The 18,199-nt window shown below is 46.3% G+C and overlaps 1 protein-coding gene across 2 annotated transcripts in view; it reads left to right on the forward strand.

Moving 5' to 3' along the window:
* LOC120921279 (chymotrypsin A-like) overlaps positions 1-12,474 on the forward strand; it is a 51,737-nt gene extending 39,263 nt beyond the window's left edge. Inside the window, exons 1-7 of one of the 2 annotated variants that reach the window (XM_040333988.1) lie at positions 3,145-3,251; positions 4,681-4,784; positions 5,003-5,082; positions 5,890-5,968; positions 7,121-7,301; positions 7,436-7,569; positions 12,264-12,474. In XM_040333988.1, the coding sequence (XP_040189922.1) occupies positions 3,200-3,251; positions 4,681-4,784; positions 5,003-5,082; positions 5,890-5,968; positions 7,121-7,301; positions 7,436-7,569; positions 12,264-12,425 (792 nt within the window). In that variant the 5' untranslated portion in view covers positions 3,145-3,199 and the 3' untranslated portion in view covers positions 12,426-12,474. Of the gene's footprint in view, positions 1-3,144; positions 3,252-4,680; positions 4,785-5,002; positions 5,083-5,889; positions 5,969-7,120; positions 7,302-7,435; positions 7,570-12,263 lie in introns of those variants that run through there. The other variant, XM_040334015.1, reaches the window with a different exon arrangement.
* The last annotated feature ends 5,725 nt before the right edge of the window (positions 12,475-18,199 follow it).

Genomic DNA, 18,199 nt, shown 5'->3' on the forward strand with positions numbered 1-18,199 from the left:
CTCTGCAGTGGGCACCTAAAGCTATGTGGTGTGTACTGCCTGTGTCCTCTGCAGTGTGCACCTAAAGGCACCTGGTGTACTGCCTGTGTCCTCTGAAGTGTGCACCTAAAGGCACGTGGTGTGTACTGCCTGTGTCCTCTGAAGTGTGCATCTAAAGGCATGTGGTGTGTACTGCCTGTGTCCTCTGCAGTTTGCACCTAAAGCTATGTGGTGTGTACTGCCTGTGTCCTCTGCAGTGTGCACCTAAAGGCACGTGGTGTGTACTGCCTGTGTCCTCTGAAGTGTGCATCTAAAGGCACATGGTGTGTACTGCCTGTGTCCTCTGCAGTGGGCACCTAAAGCTATGTGGTGTGTACTGCCTGTGTCCTCTGCAGTGTGCATCTAAAGGCACGTGGTGTGTACTGCCCGTGTCCTCTGAAGTGTGCACCTAAAGGCACATGGTGTGTACTGCCTGTGTCCTCTGCAGTGTGCACCTAAAGGCACGTGGTGTACTGCCTGTGTCCTCTGCAGTGTGCGCCTAAAGGCACGTGGTGTGTACTGCCTGTGTCCTCTGCATTTTGGAGATGTTCCCCATCATAAATGTAGCACTACCCCCGTAGGAGCTGCTGGTTTATATTTGGGCCTGCACTCTGCCTGTCAACCCCTGGAATTTGGCTCGATCCCCCCCCCCCCCACACAACTGGACAATAATATGTGCAGCACTACCCCTGTAGGAGCTGCTGGTTAGTTTCGGGCCTTGCACTTTACCTCAACATTCATTGTCTAGGGCAGTGGTTCTCAACCTGGGGGTCGGGACCGCCTCGGGGGTCAAATGATGATTTGCCAGGGGTCACCAAATCCTGGGCTGTTCCTGAAGCCCGCACTGTTCTCCCAGGAAGGGAGATGATAAGAGGGGGAGGAACAAAGAAAAAGGGAGAGAAAGGAAAAAAATAGAGAGCAAGAAAGACAGTTAGAGGGAAAGATGAGGGGAAAAAATAAGGAATTAGGATAGATAGAGATAAAAGGGAAAGAAAGGAGAACAAAGAGAAAGAGTGGAACATCCTAAAATGTACCATACGGGGTTTTAATACTGTACGGGTGGAAGGGACTTTAGGGAGCGCTAAATGTCCGCGGGTTAGGGGCGCAAATTACTTGTCTTGCCTTGGGTGCTTTCAACCCACGCTATGAAAATAATTTTACTGTTAGGGGTCCCCACAACTTGGGAAATTTTAACAAGGGGTCACGGCACTAGATAGGTTGAGAACCACTGGTCTAGGGGAAGAAAGTCTAGAAGAATTCCGATGTCCACACAAAATGTAAAACCTCCAACTGTCAGGTTTTATTCTTTTGCTGAAAAACTTGTGAAGAAGGTAGAAGGATGAAGGGGAAGGTTCAGGTTCAGGTTCACGGCACAGATCACTGGGGAACAACCCCTAAACTCCAAAGTCATTCACCACTCGCTCCTGAGTGGGTATTTCTCACCCGGGTGGACCCCTCTCACTTGGCCTAGCAGCCGGAATGAAGCACGAACCAGTTCGATAACAGTCTCTGCCACAGACTGATTGAGAACAAATTGAACAGTCTGCAATCCTCTGCCACAGGAGGTATCACCCGAACTTCCAGCCTTACAGTTAAGGAGCCTTTAAGCCAAACCGGCAAACTGTATGGCAATTTGAGATGTGGATCCCTCCTTAATAAGGGCACCAGGCCTATCCCAAGACTTCAGCCTTACGCTTGGTCTCCTCCAGGGCAGGTCCTCCCCTGGTTTCCTTCATAAAGTGCAGATTCCTTCATTCAGATGGACAGCTTGGGATCCCCCTTGATTAGTAGGCCCCAGTCAGCAGTCAGCATAACTGGGCCTACTAGTAGAGATGCAGCCTCGGGCCAACATGGTCCTGGGGTGGAAATCACACAACACATACCAGCGCCAGGAGGGCTACGAGTAGGGTGACCACATTTTCAAACTACCATTCAGGGGCACCCTCCCTTCCCAAAAGTCAACTTGTGCTGTAACGAATCACAGCGATTGGACACAAGAGGCAGGATTTATGATTTCTCCAATCACAAGCAGGGGGTGGGATTGTGCTCCTCCAGGCATTTCTGGCCAGGACAAGTACTGTCAGTGAGTAAAGCGGTGATGTGGCGCCCTTTTTTGGGGGCATCAGATTAGACCGGGGGGGGGGGGGTGTGGCTGTGTCAGGTTCATTCCGGGACACTGTATTGTCCTGAAATGAATGTGCCCGGGACAGACCTGCAAAATGCAATCCGGGACACGTGGTCACCCTAGCTACGAGGCGAAAGCCCCAAAATATGGTGTCTGACCCTTAAGTATCCCCTCCTGGCATGCACAACGGGGCACCACTCCCACTGGGCTGCTCCAGAGGAAAGATACTTAATGACCAATGGCTTGCCCTTGTTCCTGTAGGGGTATCGGTGGATAGGTGACTCTGGATGCTGTGAGTTGTAGACTGGTCCCTCTTCGGCTCGATCAGCGAAACTGTCCGCAAGGATCCCTCTCTGGCGATTTGCTCTCTTTAACTTTAGGCCCAGGCCTCTCAGGCCTAGGTGCACTTACAGCAGGCCCCAACGCAGGCCCTCTGCCTGCTGGAAGATGGCATCCCAAGCGAGCGGGCTGAGCCCACGCTTGTCTTAAATAAGTTCTCCCATCAGGCTGTGCGCGACACATTGCACTTTGGTAGTACTGTGGCCTTGTGGGTAATGTAGTCTTAATCCATCCCACGCCAATAGAGTCTCTTGCACCACAATGCCCATAATGCTTTGTCCTTACATAACTGAACCAAGCACGCTTTGTTAATCTAACACAAACAGACACCAGAGGGAGCCAAATTTCTATTCAAGTTTAATTTGCAGTCTGTTAGAATGCGTACAATGGTAACACCTTGCTACATAAATAAAAAACACTTTTTAGGTAATATGGAGTAATATAGAGTAAATGACATACTGTAATACATGGACTAATTATAGATTCCATCGCTCAGCGAGAGTCTTGGTTGGTGACGTTCTCCTGTAACACCTGTTTCTTCATATCTTTTCCTCCAGCCCACGTCAGTGAAATATCAGAATTTGCTAAAGGTTTCCCTGATAAGAAGGTCTAAAATTGTCCTAATAGCAAGCCTGGAGCTCTCCCCTGATTGGCTGACTGAGTGTATATAAGCTGAACAGACCTTACAATCCTCCTCATACCCAAGAATATCAGAAAATGACAACACTGTGGGTCCTGTCCTGCCTGGTCCTCCTCAGCGGAGCCTATGGTGAGTCCATGTATATGTTTGTAGCACCTTGTAATATATATACTGTATATCATTTATATTTTATTTTTTATTTATTTTTTATTGTTTTTATTTCTATATAACAAAGAATTATAACATTTCTATTAAAAATAAATATATAAAAATTATAAAATGTCTTTATAAAATATCCTAGACACTAGGGATGAGCTTCCAGTTCGAGTCAAACTCATGTTCGACTCGAACATTGCCTGTTCGGCGAACAGTGAACAATTAGGGGTGTTCGTGGCAAATTCGAAAAGCCATGGAACACCCTGTTAAAGTCTATGGGAGAAATCTAAGTGTTAATTTTAAAGGCTAATATGCAATTTATTGTCCTAAAAAGTGTTTGGGGACCCGGGTCCTGTCCCAGGAAACATGTATCAATGCAAAAAAAAGTTTTAAAAACGGCCGTTTTTTCAGGAGCAGTGAATTTAATAATGCTAAAAGTGAAACAATAAAAGTGTAATATTACTTTAAATTTCGTACCTGGGGGGGGGTGTAAAATCAGCATGTGAAAAAGCGCATGTTTCCCGTACATAGAACTGTCCCTGCACAAAGTGTCATTTCTGAAAGAAAAAAAGGCATTTAAAACCGGCTTTGCGGCTCTAATGAATTGTCGGCTCTGGCAATTCAGAGATGATTCATTCATAAAAAATAAAAATAAAAAAGCTGGGGGTCCCCCCAAATTCCATTAACAGGCCCTTCAGGTCTGATATGGATATTAAGGGGAACCCTGTCGTCAATTTAAAAAAAAATGATGTGGGGTTCCCCCCAAATATCCATACCAGACCCTTCAGGTCTGGTGTGGATTTTAAGGGGAACTCCACCCCAAATTTAAAAAAAAAATGGCGTGGAGTTCCCCCAAAATCCACACCAGACCCTTATTCGAGCACGTTAACCTGGCCGGCCGCAGAAAAGAGGGGGGGACAGAGTGCGCCCCCCCTCTCCTGAACCGCACCAGGCCACATACCCTCAACATGGGGAGGATGTCCCCATGTTGATGGGGACAAGGGCCTCATCCCCACAACCCTTGCCCGGTGGTTGTGGGGGTCTGCGGCCGGGGGCTTATCAGAATCTGGAAGACCCCTTTAACAAAGGGGACCCCCAGATCCTGCCCCCCCCTATGTGAATTGGTAATGGGGTACACTGTACCTCTACCATTTCACGAAGGAAGTGTAAATAGTAAAAAAAAAACACACCGTAGAAAAAAATCCACTATTCCACTATGGATAAAACAATGATTTTTTTTTATTTGTTTAAATTTTTATTTAAATTGAGGATGGTATAAAAAAGCAAAGTCAAAAGACGATAAAAATAGACTCCAAACCCAAACAGACGCTGTGTTGTATTATATGGTGATGTGTAACAATGTATTACTGGCACTTATGATAAGAATGTGTCTTTTTCTCAGGTTGCGGTGTTCCCGCCATCAGTCCTCTTATCTCCGACAACGCCAGGATTGTGAATGGAGAAAATGCCGTCTCTGGTTCTTGGCCATGGCAGGTGTCTATTCAGGTACGATGATCTCATAACACTTCTAATCTTGCTTTCTAAAGTATAACATTTCTGGGTTTATTGTCGTTTTTATGGATCTGTCGGCTCAGAATGTGATCCATTGTGGTCAAACACATGCCACATTGTTCAGTTTTCTATGGGGGGGGGGGGAATCTTCATGGGGTAGGTGAAATGATCTCTATATATAAAGCAGTGACCTCATGACTCTTCCTCCACAGAACAGCACCAGATTCCACTTTTGTGGCGGCTCCGTCATCAACAGTCTCTGGGTTGTCACCGCTGCCCACTGTGAAGTCAGGTGAGTCTTATATAATAACATTCTACTGCAAGGTCAACATTCACTGCAATGCTTTACTGGGGATTTGTCCACCCAGAGCCTCTGGTTTATAGACCGGATACATCCTAAATATAAAACCATTTATCCAACTGTCCATCCAGAGCCTCTGGTTTATAGACCGGATACATCCTAAATATAAAACCATTTATCCAACTGTCCATCCAGAGCCTCTGGTTTATAGACCAGATACATCCTAAATATAGAATCATTTATCCAACTGTCCATCCAGAGCCTCTGGTTTATAGACCAGATACATCCTAAATATAGAATCATTTATCCAACTGTCCATCCAGAGCCTCTGGTTTATAGAGCGGATACATCCTAAATATAGAACCATTTATCCAACTGTCCATCCAGAGCCTCTGGTTTATAGACCGGATACATCCTACATATAGAGCCATTTATCCAACTGTCCATCTAGACTAGAGCCTCTGGTTTATAGACTGGATACATCCTAAATATAGAGCCATTTATCCAACTATCCATCCAGATCCTCTGGTTTATAGATCAGATACAATATAGAGACATACATCCAATTTACAACTGTCTGTTAATTCACATTATTAGGAGATGTAGAAGGTGGGGGTTGTATAAAGTAGAGGGATGTGGATAGTATGAGTAGTATAGTCTCTGACCCATTACTAAATGACTGTGACACTGCCAGACATTTCCCCATGTATGGAGAGAATATGATTGAGTTTTGAAAATCATAGTCACCACGATACCCAACCATTCACCAATGACCTGCCACGTTTCTCTTCCATCCAGAACTTCTGACCTTGTGATCCTGGGTGAATTCGATCAATCCTCCAATGCTGAGCCCATCCAGGTGAAGTCCGTCGGCAGAGTAAGTTCTTATTACTGAAGGAGAACTCTCATTTGTTATGTGTTTTAGACATGAGAACGTCATCAGCGTCATCAATGTGTCTTCTAAGCTTTCTTCCTATGTAGAGAATGCAGTGATATGTATATGGATGGGCAGACTTATTTCTTATCAGGCCTCGTACACACGGCCGAGGAACTCGACGTGCCAAACACATCGAGTTCCTCGGCCAGTTCAGCACTGAAGCCGCCGAGGAGCTCGGCGGGGCGAGAGCTCCCATAGAACAACGAGGAAATAGGGAACATGTTCTCTATTTCCTCGCCGAGCTCCTCGTCGGCTTCCTCGGCCGAAAGTGTACACACGGCCGGGTTTCTCGGCAGAATTCAGCCAGAAACTCAGTCGGAAGCTGAATTCTGCCGAGGAAACTGGTCGTGTGTACGGGGCCTTACATTTAAAGACTACAAGTGGCCTTATAAATGGGGCTTTGTTTCCTCTTGAGTCCCGAAGCAGGAAAGCCGTTAAAGTGGATCTCCAGCCTTCTCTTCAGTCTTGACTGTAATTTCTCACTTTGATTTCACAGAACACGGCGAGCTTCACACAATGTGCATTAGAAGCTGTAGAAAGTTGGATAGAGTCCACCTTACTTCCTGGTTGGAGGACGTCCATCATCTTCTAGCCAGGAAGTTGTTGACCTTGGATCTCTAGATGTGGTGAAACTGCAAATCCCATCATGCCTCAGCCTCGGGAGTCATGTTTGTGGCTGCCAGAGTCTTGCAATGCCTCGTGGAATTTGTAGTTTAACCACAGATGGTGTGCTGAGATTTATTACCCCCTTGTGTCCCTTACCTCCTTGTGTCCCTTTGTTTCAAGCAGTGGTATGGCCAAAGTAAGTGTTCAAATTGTCAGCTGAGATTACAAGGGACATGGAGTTCCGGCACTTCCATCACTTTCTAGACCGGGACTTTTTCCACTTCCCTCAACTTAAAATAACATATGATGGAGGTTTAAGGTGGAGACAACTCTCAGTATAATGTTAATAGGAGAATAAAAGATGACAAGTAAGCAGATTAATCTACAAACTGAGAAGGTTCAGAGGGACAATTGTTTTAGGTTCAGAAGAAGATTTTGATTTATTAAAATCTATAAACCATTAATCCTTTTTATAACTTTTCTCAGTTCTTCAGTCACCCGCAGTACAACGCCAGGACCTTTGTCAATGACATCGCCCTGATCAAGCTTTCCAGTCCCGCCACCCTCAATGACCGCGTGTCCCCCGTGTGTCTTGCTGCTTCCTCTGATGTCTTCAATGTGGGAGAAAGATGCATCACCAGCGGATGGGGATACACCGATGCTGCAAGTAAGGGGATTCGAATAGCAAAAATCCTAAGTGTTACCCGATTATCACATGGTAATACAAACGTTGGTCTCCTACATAGGGTTGTACATAAAGATGTCTAGAGCTTATATATTTCTTCTCTCTTTCTCTCTCAGCTAAAGCGAAGCCAGCTAAACTCCAGCAGGCGTCCCTTCCTCTTCTGACCAACAGTCAGTGCCAGAGATACTTCGGAGTCCAAATTCAATCCTCCATGATCTGCGCTGGAGCCTCCGGTGCCACCTCTTGCATGGTACGATGATCTACAGGTTTTCTATTGACCAGTGTTAGCGTTTTTTTACACAATTTTGAACAGAACAATAGCTTGAGGATGCAGTTGGTTCATTTTATATGAGGCAGAACAGTCTATGAAGCCTCACAATCATTCATAGAGTATTATATATACAGGGCTTTTTTCTCAGAGAATAGGTGCAGGAACTCCTTACTTCCGAGTCACCAGTTGTGTCCACCCCCTACCCACCTACGAGCACCATTCATTGGTTCCACCCCCTACCCACCTCTGATCACCCTTCATTGGTTCCAACCCTCTACATATGTCTGAGCACCATTCGTTGGTTCCACCACCTACCTACCCCGAGCACCATTCTTTGGTTCCACCCCCTACACACCTCTGAGCACCATTCCTTGGTTCCACTCCCTACCCACCTCGAGGCACCATTCCTTGGTTCCACTCCCTACCCACCTCTGACCACCATTCCTTGGTTCCACTCCCTACCCACCTCTGAACACCATTCCTTGGTTCCACTCCCTACCCACCTCTGAGAACCATTCCTTGGTTCCACTCCCTACCCACCTCCGAGCACCATTCCTTGGTTCCACTCCCTACCCACCTACGAGCACCATTCCTTGGTTCCACTCCCTACCCACCTATGAGCACCATTCCTTGGTTCCACTCCCTACCTACCTCTGAACACCATTCCTTGGTTCCACTCCCTACCCACCTATGAGCGCCATTACTTGGTTCCACTCCCTAACCCACCTACGAGCACCATTACTTGGTTCCACTCCCTACCCACCTCTGAGCACCATTCCTTGGTTCCACTCCCTACCCACCTCTGAGCACCATTCCTTGGTTCCACTCCCTACCCACCTCCGAGCACCATTTCTTGGTTCCATTCCCTACCTACCTCCGAACACCATCCCTTGGTTCCACTCCCTACCCACCTACGAGCCCAATAACTTGGTTCCACTCCCTACCCACCTCCGAACACCATTCCTTGGTTCCACTCCCTAGCCACCTACGAGCGCCATTACTTGGTTCCACTCCCTAACCCACCTACGAGCACCATTACTTGGTTCCACTCCCTACCCACCTCTGAGTACCATTCCTTGGTTCCACTCCCTACCCACCTCTGAGCACCATTCCTTGGTTCCACTCCCTACCCAACTCCGAGTACCATTCCTTGGTTCCACTCCCTACCCACATCCGAACACCATTCCTTGGTTCCACTCCCTACCCACCTACGTGCGCCATTACTTGGTTCCACTCCCTAACCCACCTACGAGCACCATTCCTTGGTTCCACTCCCTATCTACCTCCGAGCACCATTCCCTGGTTCCACTCCCTACCCACCTCCGAGCACCATTCCTTGGTTCCACTCCCTACCTACCTATGAGCACTATTCCTTGGTTCCACTCCCTACCAACCTCTAAAAACCATTCCTTGGTTGCACCCCCTACCCACCTCTCAGTAATTGATTCAGAAACAAGTATCAATTTGTGGTGCTAAGTAATTTGTATATGATAGGAAGTAATATTGATCCACTGTACAACAGTAGACTCTGAACAGCTAGCAACAATAGACCCCTCTCTCAACAGTTGATGTCTCCCAGCAACCATCATCTCTCAGTAGCATAAGAGCCCCCCAGCAACAATAGATCCCCTACCAGTGACAACTGACCTCCCCAGCAACAATAGGTCCCCCAGCAGCCAGCATTATAGACCCTCCAGGACACCCCAGCACCCCTTGCCATTACAAACATTCAGAGCTGGAGATGCTGGAACTGGATTCCCCCATGTTCCTACTGAAAAAAAGCCATATAAATATATATATATATATATATATATATATATATATATATATATATATATATATATATATATATATATATATATATATATATATATAATTCTAGGACTGAATATTACATAAATTCTAATGAGTACTGAGTAAATACTTAATGATTGGCTCCACCATTGATAGTCCCATGTTCTGTTTCCATACAGTGAATTATCTTCTGTATTATGTTGTGTTGGTGAGGGGTTATTTTAGACCCTTTAATGCTTCATATATGTGTTTTATGCTTTGTTCCCGAGTTTAAGTTCCCCTCTGAGACCCGGTAATGTTTTTTCTTTGTAAAAAAAATATATAAGATGGAACTGGGCTTGGCCTTGTGGTTGAGCAGTGCTTTCATGGTGTAGATGACCTATGATGAAGAGACTATGATGAGAGGAGAACAGGACATCTGCTAGATTTTTATTCCTGTTTGTGTCCCTGTTGATGAGTTCTGTTCCCCTGACTTCCTATCTGAACAGGAAGTGAGAGGAAATCCCTCTAGTGGGGCCCTGAATAGCAATAAAAACCTGACAGACGTTCTAATCCTTAACCACTCCATCACAAATGAATGGATTGACATCCACATTAGGTATCATGCCTACTGGTCTACTCACTGGCTGACCTGCTTTTGACGTGGGAGTGAACTGGTAAATGGTTCAAAGGATCCATTACAAGCTGATACTCACATCAGATCACTTATTGGTGAATTGAGTATTATTTGCTGTCTGTGTCCTGCTGGGAAGATTTTTCTTTCACTTCCTGTCCTGGAGATCCAACAGGAAGTGAGAGGAAATCTCATCAAAGTGAATGGATTTCCCATCTTAGAGCGTTGTCATAGGAACATTTGTCCCCATTGGAGGATTTCCCTTCACCTCTTGTTCTGGTGACTACTCTAACATATTGGATTTCTCATCAATTGTTGTTTCAGGGAACCAAAAAAGGGATGAATGTCTCCAATGGGAACAAAGACAGCAATAAAAAACTTGACAAAGGGTCCAACCTTTCCACACTCCACCCAAAACCGAAAAACGCCTTTACATTCCCTTACATAGGGCATGACAGGTCCTCTTTACAGCAAGATCTGGTATATAAATCCCCAGATCTCGCCTCTAGGCTGGAAAGCCTAAAAAAAAAAGAAGAAAGGGATATCAGCTTCCCAGCTGAGGCAACGGCACTGTTTACAATTGCCGAGGCCGGTCGTGACATTATGACATTGCACCCGACCTCCGAAGGTCATAGAGATGACCAGGGACCATCTTGTTCTCAGTCAGCTCTATGATAAACGGCCACCGCTGGCCAATTCATTCTCCGGCTTGCCAATCGCACGGGTGAATTGGGTATTATTTGCTGTCTGTGTCCCGCTGGGAAGATTTTCTTTCACTTCCTGTCCTGGAGATCTAACAGGAAGTGAGAGGAAATCTCATCAAAGTGAATGGATTTCACATCTTAGAGCGTTGTCATATGAACATTTGTCCCCATTGGAGGATTTCCCGTCACCTCTTGTCCTGGCGACTACTCTAAAATATTGGTGTGATGGAGATGTAGGTGGAACAGAGACACACGGAGAGTAGGAGCACCCACAAAGCTTTTTATTTTAAAGTTAGAGGGGTTAACACACAGCTAGGTAGCAGTTGTCACAGCCGGGCAAAACAATAGTCCGTAACATAGTATAAATGCACAGCGGGGTAGCAGAGTCCATGCTGGTAAAGGGTAATCCGCACCAGGCTGGCCAAACAAGAGAAATAGCAGAGTTCTGGCAGATAGGGGTAGTCCTTGCCCAGTCTTGGACACACAAGAACAGAGTTCGCTCTACTCACAGCACTGGCGATCACTGGGTTAATCCACTCCCAGGGTGGCACTCAGCCAGGGATAATCCACTCACAGGATGGAACACAGCCAGGGATACTCCACTCACAGGATGGCACATAGCCAGGGATAATCCACTCACAGGATGGCACACAGCCAGGGATAATCCACTCACAGGATGGCACACAGCCAGGGATAATCCACTCACAGGATGGCACCCAGCCAGAGATAATCCACTCACAGGATGGCACACAGCCAGGGATAATCCACTCACAGGATGGCATACAGCCAGAGATAATCCACTCACAGGATGGCACATAGCCAGGGATAATCCACTCACAGGATGGCACACAGCCAGGGCTGCAGGACTGGCAAACCACACAACTGCCTTTCTTCCAGCACATGTTTCAACAGATAAAATGCCTCAGAGACACTCCCCCCCCTTGGATTCAGGGCGGGTTAAACTGTCCAATGACAATAGACACATAGGTCAGATGTGTTTAGGTTTATCAGCAGGGGCTGGAGGAGTCCCCCCTCCCTCCACATGGACATCCATCCCATAATGTACATTTCTCCCAAGGCAGACAGACACAAACAGTGGAATACAACCACACCCCAAACGATCACAGCAGGGGACAGCTCTCTGGGGTGTAAGGGACAAGGAGGGGCAAAGACCGCGACAATTGGATTTCCTCATCAATTGTTGTTTAAGGGGTGAATGTCTCCATTGGGTACAAAGACAGCAATAAAAACTTGACAAAGGGTCCAACTTTTCCACACTCCACCCAAAACTGAAAAATGCCTTTACATTCCCATTAGACCCATCAGACTCAATATAATACTGACCACCAATTATGACTTCTCTTAGAAATGTATGGTCACCTCAATGCAATCCAAATACTGGTCCCATTTATATATACGGGACTGAGTCCACACTCAGGTTGTGGTGAGTAGACGATATTATTTCATGACTTCATAGTGTGAGAAATGAAGACCAGTGATGTCACACATACATTCATCAAAATGAGAACTCTTCTATCATTTCTGGTTTTGTTCCTTTTCAGGGTGACTCTGGTGGACCCCTCGTGTGCCAGAAGAACGGAGCCTGGACCCTGGCCGGTATTGTGTCCTTTGGAAGCGGCACCTGCTCTACATTTTATCCCGCAGTCTACGCCCGTGTCACCTCCCTCAGATCCTGGGTGGACCAGACTGTTGCCGCTAACTAAATACCATCCAATGTCCTTTTGATACTCAATAAAGTAACTTTTCTATTAATATATGGCTGAGGGGTTTTCCTGACATTCATACATTCACAAAAATAAACAAGGAAACTGTAACGGTCAGGGGTTAACACGTTACGATATTTCATTCCACCAACCCAAGACAGCTCCTCGACACTCCACAATCCAGCAGACAGGACCCATTGGATTTCCCCCCAGAATAGCGAGACACAGCTCTGTTCTCTGGTTCCAAACAGATAGGATACTTTAATGGTAAACTCAGGCTTGTTATATACAGTTAGAAGCCCCAAGAAACACTGGCTTAACTCCACCCACAACATGACACAATGGGTGCTCAATACACATTCCTTTAGATAATGACATTCAGATAATCTACATGAACTAATTTCTAGTCATTTACCCAGACGTTCTGACTCCGCGATAAGCTATTCTCACCTGCTACACAATACACATTCCTTTAGTGAACATAAGTCAGACGTCTGACCTTTAGAGTGTGTTAACTCACAACACATATTAGCATCAATATAACTTTCACACAATACAGGGTTAGTTAGCATAGCACCATGAAATATCTTAGGAGCCAGGCTTAATTAACACAATAGAATGCAATCACAGCAAGCTTTCATCACTACAGCCAGGTAGCTGGAGATGATTAACATCAATTAACATCTCAACAGTCTATGTTCCACATTGAAGGAGACACTCTATTGACCTGTTGTGTTCAGAAGGAACAACTTGTAATATTTCAAGATATCCTGCAATACACGAATTATCATTACTGTCCCATCTCATGTAATCCGAGATATAATTTCTCAGTCATCCTATGCCCCTAGTGGACATAGGATGACCCTAAACCCAAGAGTCATTGGCGAACTAGGAGTACCCCCACATCCTTCAAGATCCTCTGGGTCCCACGGGCCATTCCGTTACAGAAACATATTAAACAAATGAAACAAAAAATAAATAAAAAGGTTAATATTCATTTTTAACAACATAGGAAAAAAAAGCAGAGTAGCATTCTGTAGGAAAATAATAGATGAAGAGAGAAGGGTAAATAAAAGCTGAAAAGGGCCAATTACAAGTTATATAGGGGCTAAAGAAAGAAAAAATAAATATATATACAGTGCCTTAAAAAAAATATTCATACCCCTTGAAAGCTCCACATTTTCTCATGTTACATCCACAAACGTAAATGTATTTTATTGGGATTGTATGTGATAGACCAACACAAAAGGTGTCACATAATTGTGAAGTGGAAGAAAAATGATAAATGGCTTTCAAAATGTTTTTTTTTGTCTTTCAATAAATTTGTAATAGTTCAAAAAGAGAATACACATTACAAAAGCAAGTGAAGGACCATTCGTCCTGTAAAGACAACATGGCCGAAAAAGATAAATCCGACATTTGAAAGCTAAGATGGGATTCACTAAAATGAAATGAATGAAACATACATATACCTTCACAATTATATAGCAAAGAGATATTTAACCTTTAGGACTGTAGGGAAAGAGTCTGTCTCGGGGGTCCTGGAGAGCATTCCCGCCACCCCAAATGGGAACACACTGTGGCTGGAACTCCTACCCCCCTAGCTCGAAGCTCAGAGGCGTGAATAGGACTCGTTTAGTCCAATTAAAACCTGAAAATAAGCTCAGAGGTTATGTCAAGACATATATCACAATTTAGATGGATAGGTGATAAGGGATACACATTGTGTTACCTAACAACGAATTAACATGTACACTAGTAGCCACCAGCAGCGGTAGTGGAGCTGCGGTTGGTGGCTGTGATCAGGGCAGGACTTAGGGTGGTGGGGGCCCCTGGGCTTAATAATCGAAGGGGCCCCCTGGAGCAGGGAAGCGGGGGGTGGGTTGTTACTGCCGGCCGATCATAATTGTTGAGGGGGGGTGCAGGATCCGCCGACCGACCTATCAAAGTTGAGTGGGGGGGGGTGGCAGACGCTGGATGGACTTCTTACCTCTTCCCAGGGCCGCCTTCCCAGTAATTTTGGGGCCCCTTACACAGCTGCAGTGAAGGGGCCCTCTGGAGCATCGCAGTTGTTGAGCGGGGGGGCTGCCGAGAATTACATCCATCCGCGATTGCCGCGAAATGCGGGAGGGGATTGGCGCAAAATTGTGGGAGGGGATTGCCGCAAAATTGCGGGAGGGGGTTGCCGCAAAATTGCAGGAGGCGGTTGCCGTGAAATTGCTGGAGGGGGTTTTCGTGATTGCCGTAAACGGGGGGGTTGCTGTGATTGGGCCCGGGGCCCCCTATTGGGTTTGGCCCATGGGCTTGAGCCCAGTCAAGCCCAATGGTAAGTCCGGCCCTGGCTGTGATGCAGGTAGATTGCTGCTGCTAAGTACCTCGGATGCAGATACGTGGAGGCTATAGCAAAGGGAGGAGACTGGTGTAGAGTCAGACAAGCCAGGTCAGATACAGAGGAATCAGGTACATCAACATAAAGATTTAGTTTGGGTACAGTGTTGCATGACCACGCAATTGTCATTCAAAGTGCAACAGCGCTGAAAACTAAAAATTGGTCTGGGCAGGAAGGGGGTGAAAATGCCCTGTATGGAAGGGGTTAATTAGGCAAATTAAGAGGTCGCCTAAGGCCTCACACTCACAGGGGCCTCGCGGCCGCCTACCTTACCCAATGCATTACCCCAGTTTTGAGGGACAGGGGACCTTAATGCTGCTGTGCTCAGGCAGCGTTAAGAGCCCTGACTCAGGAGCAGGGGGGCCGCCAGCATCCCTAACAAACAGTGAATATCGGTGACACCACCCCTTGTGGCGTCAATGACCCAGCATGCCCTCAGTCAATGACGTCACAAGGGGGCGGGTTCACCGGGCGACATCACCGGGTGACATCACCGGGTGACCCCCGTCCCTTAGTTATTAAAGAGCAGGATCTTGGGGCCACCTTGTTAAATGGGGCTTCCAGATTCCGATAAACCCCCTACCAGCAGAAAAAATAACATGCCAATAATTCAAGGAAAAGAGCCTCTTCCCCACAACCCTGGCCTTGAATTATTTTTCCCATCATTGGTGTGAGTGGGGGCCCCATGATAAGTTTTGCCTAAGGCCTCACAAAGCCTAGAGCCGCCTCTGCCTGCTGCTTGGGATTACTTAGTGTGTCTTCAGGTGACAGCTGTGGAATATCTTAAAGGTAACAACAAAAACCTGGGGAATGCCCAGGGAAAAACCAAGCCTACTTACCAACCAGCTTGCAGAAAACCAATTAACCTGTCTAAAGTATGCGTTAAAAACAGGGGTTCAGTCCGCACGCATTTGCAAACGCATGCGTGAGCCACAGAGCCGCGCCAAGGCACCCTGCAATATCTGTGGTCCTAACACTAAACAATGAGCGTCCCCACAGTGGAGGCACATGCATTTTAATGGATAGACAGGGGCAGGTGAACTGAAGGGAAGCCACCCCTCCTTTAAAGGTACAAGAGCACACCAAACACCCAGCATATAGCACAATGGCTGCAAAGGTGTTGGTGCACTGATGGACCAATATAAACACCACAGGTGAAGCATAAACATGTCCACTGCCCCCGTCTATAGCTGGCCATAACAGTAAGTAGCATTGGAAGGCTAAAGCAGATAACAACAAAAACCTGGGGAATGCCCAGGGAAAAACCAAGCCTACTTACCAACCAGCTTGCAGAAAACCAATTAACCTGTCTAAAGTATGCGTTAAAAACAGGGGTTCAGTCCGCACGCATTTGCAAACGCATGCGTGAGCCACAGAGTCTTAAAGGGACAACATTTAAAGCGGAGTTCCACCCAAAAGTGGAAATTCCGCTTAATCCACTCCTCGCCCCCTTACATGCCACATTTGGCATGTCATTTTTTTGAGGGGGGAGTGGGGGCTTCAGGTCCCACTTCCTCCTTCTGCCGAGGGGCTGCTAAGGCGATACGTCAGCCCCTCCCTGTAGGCGATCGCCTGGGACACATGACAGGTCCCAGGCGATCGCCTGTCCAATCGGATGGCGCAGCACCGCTCGAGGATGCGCAGTGGGTGCCCGGCCATGAAGCCGAAAGCTGTCACGGCCGGGTGCCCACACTTAGAATGAAGACGCCGGCCAGAGAGGGGGGGAGAGGAGCGGAGCCCCGGCCGGCGTGTCGCTGGAACATGGAGCAGGTGAGTGTATGTTTATTAAAAGTCAGCAGCTACACTTTTTGTAGCTGCTGACTTTTAATAAACATTAAAAGTGACTGGAACACCCTTTTAAGCTAAAGTTGCCTCTCTCAAGTAATTGCTAATTGCATACAGTATTTTCATTTGCTACGTGCTTGACATTTGTTGTCACTTGTATACGGGCTTCCGCCCTAAAATACTGAACATGTTCGCTGTACCTTTTTTTGGGCTAAGGAATAAAGGTGTGTTATACCTCCTCCATTAGTAGCTCAATGCATTCCTGTATGTGAGTGATATGATGTAGAGGTAACCCCCAAACTCTTTTTCTCTGATTAGAGTGACGCCTGGGGTCCCGTACTGATAATCACTTAACATAGAGAAGTGCATTGAAATCATTAATGTAGTTGTGCTTGACTCACGTTTATCGTAACCTTTTAAGTCTTATGCCCTGTACACACGATCGGTTCATCCCATGAAAACGGTCTGATGGATTTTTTCATCAGATATCCGATGAAGCTGATTTTCATCAGTCTTGCCTACACACCATCGGTTAAAAAAATGATCGCGTCAGAACGCGGTGACATACAACACAACGCCGTGCTGAGAAAAAATAAGTTCAATGCTTCCGAGCATGCGTCGACTTGATTCTGAGCATGCATGGATTTTTAACCGATGGACGTGCCCACAGACGATCGTTTTTTTCTATCGGTTTAGATCATTTTAAAACAAGATCCTAGTTTTTTCACCGATGGATAACAAACCGATGGGTCCCACACACGATCGGTTCGTCTGATGAAAATGGTCCATCAGACCGTTTTCATCGGACGAATCGATCGTGTGTGTACGCGGCATAAGGGGTTGTAGGTATGTGGTAATACCTCCACCCTTAGTAGCTCAACGCATTCTTGTATGTGACAGAGATGATGTAGTGAACCCCCAAACTCCTGTTCTCTGATTGGAGTGACGCCTGGGGTCCAGTACTGAAATTCACATCACATAGAGAGGTGCATTGAAATCTCTCCTAACCCGCAGTTGTGGTTCACTCTCGTTCACCGTAGTTTGTGACAATAAGGCGCTGCAGGGGTCACAATCGCAACCCCACTCCTAGCTCCAACGGGCCCCTGCAGCATCTCTCCATTTCCTGAATGGAGAGGAGCACAGGGGGAGAACAGCCCATGGGCCAGGCCAACGTTTGCATCGGGGCCCACAAGCTTCAAGCTATGCGTCTGAATCTAAAGCCCTGTACACACGGCCCAGAATCTTGTGAGGAAAAAACTTAGTTTTTCCTGACAAGATTCTTGGCAAGATTCTCTCGCCGGCCGAGTGTACATAGTTACATAGTTAGTCAGGTTGAAAAAAGACACAAGTCCATCTAGTTCAACCAACAAATAAAAATAAACAAACAAAATAAAAAACACAGTACAATCCCATACACCCAACTCCATACCCACAGTTGATCCAAAGGAAGGCAAAAAACCCCAGCAGAGCATGAGATCCAATTTGCTACAGCAGGGGAAAAAATTCCTTCCTGATCCCCCGAGAGGCAATCGGATTTACCCTGGATCAACTTTACCTACAAATCTTAGTACTCAGTTATATTCTGTACATTTAATAAAGA

Source organism: Rana temporaria, chromosome 1 (genome assembly GCF_905171775.1).
Source record: "Rana temporaria chromosome 1, aRanTem1.1, whole genome shotgun sequence".
Taxonomy (NCBI): domain Eukaryota; kingdom Metazoa; phylum Chordata; class Amphibia; order Anura; family Ranidae; genus Rana; species Rana temporaria.